This window comes from Phoenix dactylifera, chromosome 4 (genome assembly GCF_051530095.1).
Source record: "Phoenix dactylifera cultivar Ajwa chromosome 4, Ajwa_hap1_PhDact_Kaust_v1.1, whole genome shotgun sequence".
NCBI classification, from domain to species: domain Eukaryota; kingdom Viridiplantae; phylum Streptophyta; class Magnoliopsida; order Arecales; family Arecaceae; genus Phoenix; species Phoenix dactylifera.
In genome coordinates this window covers 790964-799985 of record NC_143193.1, presented here as the reverse complement: position 1 = coordinate 799985, position 9022 = coordinate 790964, and the positions used below count along the sequence as shown (strand labels likewise).

General features: G+C 41.8%; 1 protein-coding gene across 1 annotated transcript; it reads right to left on the bottom strand.

Moving 5' to 3' along the window:
- Positions 1-4092: 4092 nt before the first annotated feature.
- LOC103712412 (indole-3-acetic acid-amido synthetase GH3.17-like) lies at positions 4093-8562 on the bottom strand. The gene is made up of 4 exons (XM_008798929.6): positions 7943-8562; positions 7776-7877; positions 6865-7685; positions 4093-5011 (listed from the first exon to the last, which is right to left on the bottom strand). The coding sequence occupies exons 1-4, from the start codon at positions 8233-8235 to the stop codon at positions 4419-4421; spliced, it is 1809 nt and encodes a 602-aa protein (XP_008797151.2). The 5' UTR covers positions 8236-8562; the 3' UTR covers positions 4093-4418.
- Between the last annotated feature and the right edge of the window lie 460 nt (positions 8563-9022).

The window sequence follows — 9022 nt, the reverse complement described above, 5'->3', positions numbered from 1 at the left end:
GTCAGGGGGTCTTCATGCAAAAAAAGAGTTAAAGTTGATGTTGTCTTCATTTCTCAATCCAGAAAAGAAAAGAGTGAAACAAATGAAGACATAAAAGATTGCCACATTTTCTCCATAACAAAAGGAAGGAAGGAAGAGAAGGGGGTCTGGCCGGTTCCTGCCTACTTAATTACTCTTGTGCTAATTGCTAGAGATTCATGGGCTAAGAATAATTTTATTAAACCTGGATCTTACTTGACACAATGATTGGCCCTGACATCCAAAATTTGACACTCATTGTTCAGTAACTAGTTGCCAATGAATTTGGGGCATCGATAGGGATCAAGTATGTATTTTAAGAAGTCCTTCTATAGATTCATAAATCTTGGAAGCATGATCTGTCCACTTGTTCCTGCTCTTTGGAAGGCCACCACTCCAACAAAATATAAATTTTTCATGGGGTTAGCTACTGAAAACAAACTGAATATGGAAGAAGTTTTAAATAAAAAACAAGGTTGGAGTGCCCTCTTCTATTGTCCTTTTTGCAAGTCTCTATCAGAAAGTATAGGCCACCTCCTCTTAAACTGCAAGTAATCTTCTTACATTTGGAGATTGATTAATAGTACTATTTGTGAACATTGGACTCCTAGATTGTGTATTAAAGCCTTATAGATAAGCTGGACAACATGCCAATGTCTCATGAAATTCCTTAGTCATTACCAATTCCTGGTCTTTTTGGATAAAAAAGAATAAGAAGATATTCCTCAACAAGGAAGCCACGCCTTGAGCAACCTTGAATAAAAAGACATCTCTTTGTTCATTTCCTGGAAGGATATATCTTCCAACAAGTTGCTGTTGAATGGATTTTTTCTCTCTCTTTGTAATAGTCTGAATAGTTTATCCAGCATGTAACTCCATCACTTCTCATCTTTGGTGTGCTTTCCCCCTCTTCCTTTTACCTTGTATCTCTCCTTTCCTTTTCGAGAGGCCCACTTTTCCCTTCATCTCCTTCATGAAGTTGTGTAAAGCTTATGAAGAAGGGCCATCAACCCCATCAATAAGACCGACCCCTGGTGAATCATACCAATTCCCATGTCATAATAAATGCCAACCGATATAGTAAGTGTGCTGAGCTGTACAATGTAACATAAAGTACACAACACTAGTATAAAGTTCAAACAAGCATCTTAGAATGTGTTTGGTTCGCAATCGAAATCATAATTAGAATCAAAATTTGAATGGATTAAAATGGGAATCGGGACTTGGTTTTAGAATCGAAATCAAAATAAAATTTTAATACTAAGAAGGAGTCGGATCGGATTCTGGAGGATAAGGGCAATTCTTATTTTTTCTTGGAATTGAAAGAACCAAACAGCTAGAATGAAAATCATCCAACATAAATATGCTCTTAGTTTAGCGTTGCTGAAGACAGCTAGCATAAGTATATTTTCTGTGTGAGCTATCCAAGACATATGTTGTCAAACCATCATCTCCCAAGAAACCATGCAAGATAAGCTATAATTACTAGGAAGTTATCTGATGGGAAACCATATTAAATTCAACAAAACGATAGCTTATCTGTAGCATGCGAGGACTCATTAATGAAGTAGCTACTTTTCAATTTTTCTTGCCACCAAGGTGATTAAATGGGTTTAGAGCAAGCCCTTACAAAGGAGAGGCAAAAGAAGGAGTCAATGTCCTCACGGGTTCCTCATAAATGCTCCGAGAAAAGGTGCATGCATTCGGCGATGAAACGACCCTACAACCAAGGGGTCCCCTGTTCGGTTGGGTCAAATTCATGGCACTTGGCCTTTTGCGCCCTCAACAGAGAGAAGAGGGGAAGTATGTTTGTTTGGCCATCAAGGCTCATGGAAAGTTATAAACATTTCTCACTCCTGGTGGAATGCATCAATAGGCAACTCAGTCTTTCTGGTTTTATGCATGAGATTGCTAGAGTGCCTAAAAGAGCAATACCACTGTAGAGAGAACTTTCATTGGTCAATTTTTGCTTGATCTATGAAGATCTCCCATATGAACTTATTGATTAACTTACCATTTAACATTAAAAATTGAAGGTTTTTAAAATGGGTAGTAGTGTTTTTTCCTCTCTTTTTCTTTTGCAAAGGAAGAGCCAAAGGTCTACCTATGTTCATTAAGATAAATTAAGAGTGCAAGAAAAAGATTCTCTTTATAAAATGAAGAGGAGCAAGGATACATGTGTACCAATATTACATTCTATATGATATGTTTGATGAATTCAATAAGAGAATAGACTACTGGGGAAGAGTTGCACTTAGGTGGAACAGATGTCAGTGGCCTTACGAAGAGACTGCGAAGTTATGCTCTCATTGTTCAAAAAGATTCTTCTATTTCTCTCCACTCAAAGTGTCTAAGTTAAAGGCAGGACAAAGGAGTCCCATATGCCACAGTATACTCTCATTGCAGAACTCTTTCTCCATTCTAGCTACATCACCTTAAGGGTTAATCTTCTAGGTCATCTGCAGGCACCGAGAGCCAATATTGCTTAGTAAACTAATGTTTCAATAAGATATTCTCGACAGTTTCTGAACATTTTAATCTTTTCAAGAGCAACAACTTTCCAAAGGGATGGGGTGACGAGAAAAATAACTCCTTCCTGGTTGATGAGCTTGTAAAAGGACTTCACATGGTACACCTTGCAGTCCATCTGAATAAAAATTTGTCATTATCAGTCAAAGGGGAGACACTATGGAAGATGTCGGCCAATTATTTTAGTTCCTAAGATGTAGACTTAGACCAGAGGGGGTCACTTTCAGTTAAGTAATTCCAAGAGCCGGGCACAACTTTATTTCCTTCAGCTACAGCTCATGTTCGTCCTCTTATACCTTCTATCAAATTGTATTATGCTTCGGAAGAGATACCAGACGACATATAAAATTGGTGGTAGAAAATTAGTTGTTTTCTGTTTTAAAAACTCTCTCAAGCTTTTGTGAAATTTGGAGCTTGTAGCTATTCTGGATTGCTTTTTTCTAGGAATCTTTGTGAAATTACTAAAAACTTTCAGGTAATAAATGCTCCTGCTTGTTGGAACTATTTAGCTCCTTTTTGCCTCCCTTTACATCAAAAAATTTCAATAGTCTGCAATAGTAACTTCCCTCCTTTCAGACACCAAATTTAGGTTAGGGAAAAAATTAGCCAGCGAATGTTGTGGTAACTACGTATCATGCCAGAATAGTATTTCTGTTTTCATGTCTAGTGTAAATTTTAGACTTATCCAAAAAAAGTCATGTTGTTAGGCAAGCCAAAGATGGCCTTTTTAATTTCTTCTTCTATGAAAGGAGCTTCAAGTGTAGTCAACATTTGATCTTGAGTTTGCACAAGGGATTCCTAACTCAAGTCTAGTAAGGTAGAGGGAAGAGAGCCAAACATATCTCTGAAATAGTCGATTAGGATAGACTTCGTCAAGTTTAGGTGAGATGTTTTTATGTTTTCCAATGAGATAGAGAAAGCGTAGCTGAATCTTCTTCTGGCGACAGCTATTTTATGAAAGAAAACTATATTTTTGTCCCTTTCTTCAAGCTAGTGTATGTTATGCCTATCATCTGACCATTCTCCCCACCTTCAATGCAGGCTGCATCATGCTAGATAAATGGGTTCAGAAAATAATTAACTTAATTAAATAAATATTGACTTGGAGAGTATTTGAACTCATGGCTCTAACATTATTGACTCTGATATCGAATTAATTGCCCACTTAATCTCAAAAACTTCAAATTTGTAAAATGAATCAACAATATATGTTAGGTCGAACAGGTTATAGAGAACTTCTCGCCTATGTACTATCATACTTCGAAGAAAAAGAAATTATCCGATATTTCATATAAAATTTGTGCTAAAAAATTATGCCAATTTGTAATTATTTCTGCAATCAATCATTACGATGATTTATTAAGACTTTTAAGATCACAGATCCTGTAGAATTTTAGTGTATTCTCAGACTGGCCCAAAATTTTGCAAGTCTTCCTCCTTTCTTCCTCTCTATCAATTCATTTTTCCATGACACTACTGGTTCTCTGACTGGCTTTCTCTGAACAATATGAGAAAGGAAAGATATCCATGCTGGATTTCAAAATATTGGCATAAGATTCTCCAGTGATATATTAAAGCAAATGAAGCCATGTTCCACTAGTGAAATGCTAACATTGTTATGCTTGAAATAGACTAATAGATCAATTGGGCCAACCTAATTAATTCAATACATGGGGCACTAGTAAACTATCTCACCTACACACAATCCTAGTCTCAACAGCACTTCAATGGAACCCAAAGATTCACATCGCTGCACAGTCTCCAAGTTGGGTTTCAGCTTTCCACCAACAGACAGCAAAGATTCCTCCAAACTTTCTCTGGAGCCCAGCATTCAAGAGCAGTCAAAGAAAGAGAAAGACCGACCACCTCCTTCAATCAGCCCCGGTCTCCAACCTGTAAGGCTCCCACAGAGGAACCTTCCCACTGAAAAACCTCCTCACCACCCTCTCCTCTAAGATTCCAATGCCTTCCCTGGACTTGATGCACCTAGGTGTCTTATACTGGTTCACTGATGAACCCTGAGAAACACAAAAATCCATTAATGCATCAAAAGCACCACATTGCACCACCCTGATCTCCAGTGGCCCTATCGACCGGTCCTTACTCCGGCACCGGCGGTAAACCGAGTCGAGGCATGCCTCCACTGTGGAACAGCACTCTTCCATGACAGTCTGATGAAGGTTTGAGAGATCTGAACATCCTTTTGTTTTGAGCTCCCAGAAGAGCACGTAGTGGCCAGGTATGGAGGAGGTGTCGGCATAGCTGGTGTACTCAGTGAGAAGGTAGCCAAGGGGCTCCAGGAGGAGCTTGGCTTGTGTTATGGCCTTGAGGAGGTCTTCTTCATTGGTCTTGTCCGTGTCGATGCTGAGGACTACGTTGCGGCGGTGCACAAACCGGAATCGGGGCGCCGTGTTGTGAAAACCGGTCACCATGAGGATGTCGCCAACCCGATACCTGTATAAGCCTGAGAAGAAGAAAGCAAATGGAGTATATCATCTGTTTCAAGTAAAACCTTAGTTGGACTTTGGAGTAGTAGTGTCTTAATTACTTGGGCATGCAGAAGTATCATCCACCCTAGGGCTTCACCATGCAATCAAAAACAAGAAATAGTCTGAGAGGTTTAAACTTTAAAATGATCTTCTCAGACTGATGTTAGTAGTTTTACATAAGTTTTTTTTCTGTGTGTGTATATTTCAAACTATTGGTGAAAATCTACTTTTATTTTGTGGCAAGAAAGAAGTACTGTTTTAATATACCAGGTAAATATATGGACATAAGTTGCAACAAGGCTAGCTTCAGTTGTAGCTGAATACTGACAAGCATTTGCAGGCAACTTCCATGTTACATATGAAAGATTGGCATGTCGAATCATGAACCGAGTGCATAGCAATACACCAAGAAATGTACACAAATAAAATGATCAATCTTTATGACCGACATACATTTACTTTTGGTTGCATTTGACAAGAGGAAAAATAAGTTTTTGGTTGCATATATGATGCAAAAACCGAACAATTCTTGTAAGATAGAATTAAGACTAATCCATCATGCTCAGCCAAAGTTGATAAGATTAGAACTCCATCCCTTCCATTCTAAGGACGAAGTCTAGTCCTACCAACAGCTCAATCGGGTCAAATATCCATAAGAACTCGGAGTGGATACTCTATTAAACTTGGCAATCTTAACCGAAAAGCCTTGTCGCAACTACTCAAGATTTATTCATCGAATTGATCATATCAAAATTTTCATGTATGGTTCAGGATATGCCATACAAGTGGCTAGCTAGCCGAGGTTTTCGGCTAACCAGACATTAAAGAGGATTATTTGTTATATTTATTGTAGAAACAGATGCACATGGGTGAGGGTGCAATGCATCCCATGTATGATTCTGATAGCAGTGCCTGATCTATGACTTCAGCATCAATGAAGTGGGCCTAAGTTTCCAAAAGGTACACCTCCAAACCAAAAGCAGATTAACTCCTGGTCGGATTCCAGCAGATGATCAGTGGGGCAGTTGGTTTCTATATGTGCATGCATCTGCACAAATGAAGCCAAACCTGTGGACTTCCATGAGTGCAGGCAAAGTTTGTGGGTCAGATCCCCGCAGCTGGCCACTTCAGCTTAGTTGTTTAAAGTTGATGGGGGTAGTCTCTATCTTTGTGTGGGGGCTCCTATAATAAATAAATCAGGGGGAAGTGTCTCACTTCCTCCATCTTTACTCACATAAAAAAAGAAAAAAAAATCTGTGGGGGGTGAGGTGCTTGGATTCAGATAACAAATGGTTTGCAGAGTTAGGCTCCTAGGTGCCACTTGATCTCAACCATATAGCACAAGGTAAATTTTAAGAGCAATGGATTAGTTTTGGTGTTAGAGTTGGTTTGATAGGTCTGGAATTGGGTTCGGTCTGGATTTTAGCTCGAATCTTGAATCGATGTTCACCAACCGACTCGAGCAATTCTTTGAATATTGGTTTCTAAATACTCTCGAGCATATAATCAAAGTCTTAATTCAAATGCCATGCTATGAAAACCAATTGCGTAAGTTGATAGCCTTTTGGGAGATCACAGGAGAAAGTCAACTTGATGGCCAGAGTGGGAGCCATATGATTCCCAATTGGACCAAGACTTCATGTTATTTAAGCATGCAGGATCCAATGACAGCACTGTGAAATTTGGAAAAGAGAAAAAAAAAAAAAACTGTGCATGCACTGTGGCTGAGGTGCGATCGAATGGACGCTGCCTACCATTAGAGCAACAAGAAAAGCCATGGAGGTCAATGGAGGGATGTGGTTCAGATGCAGAGAAAGCGATATCTCACCTGTAAATGTGGTCACGACGAGCTCGTAATAGCTACCAACCTCCACGTTCGCGAGATCCACCACCCTGGACTCACCATTGCCATTGCACTCGATGCTGCCGGTCTCGTCTTCGTCGGTCCTCTCGACCTTGATGAACTCGAAGTAGGCCATGTTCGGCAGGAGGACGTATGAGACATCAGATGGCAGGTCTAATGGTCTCAGGTTGATCCCAAAGTAGCACTCGGATGATGCGTACATGGTGGAGACTAGCGGCAGCCCCCCGCCGTAGAATTCGAGCAAGGGAATGTACTGCGCCATGGATCCTGTTACTATAACGTCGACGTACTTTGTTCTCGGCCACAGCCGCCTAATTATCGCCTCCCATGGCTCCTTTCTGCACTCCAGCTCGATGGAGTCGGCCAATTCAGGATTCGGTTTGTCAAGAATTTTGCCAACAGCATTTCGACAGCTAGTATCCGTGATCCAGTCGCCGACATGCCCGGTCCTGATGTTGGAACAAAGCTCCTCCCAGTGATCTTCTAAGAATTTGATTGCCCGAAGGAAGGCCGAGGCGAAGACAGCTCCGACTCGGAGCACCTCGTCCCGTTGGATCAGACCACAAAGCAGCTGGCAGTACATGCTCTGCTTGCTATCCGAGCAGAGGATGGTCTCGTCCGGGCTGGTGTACACATTAAACTTGTTGAAGGGCCGGTTTCGGAAATTGCTGCTCTTGTAGTAGCTCGTGAGCACAGGCCTCGCCGTTAAGCCCGAGGGAGTGCTGATTTCCGGCTTGACGAACAGGAGGTACATGCCTTTCCCTTGGTCGAGGCCCTCCACATACCTGAGATCAAAAGACGAAGCATCAGTGGACTCATGGATCGTTTGCTTCACTGTTCCATTAGACTATAATGAAGAAAAGCAAGTCGCTCACTGATTCATAACAGGAATCAGGAGGTTGTATAAGAAGGTCTTCCTGTCGAGGTCTTCTGCAGTTGAAGGCATCATCTTTGGCTGGCCCCCGGAAGTCCCAGAGCTGCAAAGAAGAAAGAATTCAATGAGAGGTGCTCGAGTAGCTGGAAATATGGCACAGTCAAGCACCTTGTAAGCAGCTCTGTGATGGGCTGAGAAGAGATGATGTGAGATGGCTCGCCATTGGCAATTCGCTCGATGTAAGGCTTGACCTGCTCGTAGTCGATGACAGGCACCTGCTTCTTGAAGAGATCTCCATCTTCGTGGCCTCTAAGGAAGCCATGCAGGTATTCGGTGCCCGCATTTCTTGTCAGGATCTTCTTCAGAACCTGCTGCTGGACCTGAGACGTGTTGGCGGTCAGGTCCTCGATGAGCCTCATGCTGCGCTCTCCGTCATCGGGATCGCATTCGGGGATCATCATCGATATCGGGAAGCTGGAGAAGACCGGCGAGTTCGATGCAGGAGGCGAAGAAACACTTTCATGACCGACGTATGAAAAAGCTGAACTTAGATAGCCATGGAAGTGAATGTATGTTATGGAGGTGGTGGTGGCTCATTTCCTAAGGGGGGGGAAGAGGCTGCCACAAAGGACCTGGCCTTCAAGCTATTAGGCCTGCCTCATATATATAAAAACAGCAGCCTCTCTCCGAATTGCAGGTTTGTGCTTCTTGGTAGCTTCTGATGGAGGAAGGCAGGAGGTGAATAAACTAGTGGCCTTTGGGCTGGAATTTTTGGAATCGACGCATTTGAAACAGATGTATGGGAAAGAGCATAAAATGTAGGGGGGAGAAGAGGTTGTGGAGGTCCTACACATGTGCCCATGTCTGGTAGGCTGTGATTAGATGCAGCTATTAAGGGTCAAACCTCATGGTATTTTTAATATCCAAAGAGAACAAAAAGTCGAAACCAACAAGCAATTCCAGCGTCACGAATTCAGTACCCTTGCACTAACTTTAGGGACCCAAACAGTACTGCTTGGAACTGAAAGTGTTGGGATTACGTTTGCAAGACTAGTCATCCAAAAAGCTTTCGCCTCTCTGTCCACTTGAATTTGGCTAGTCTAGCAGAAGAGGCTTTTGATGTCGCTTCGCATGCATGAATGCATGGTTTGCTCTAAGTTCACTCTCATGACCTCACTGAATTGTACCTGAGCGAAGCCTAAAACCTGTGACCAGAGAACGAAGGGGAGAGGTTGGCAGTTTGTTCTG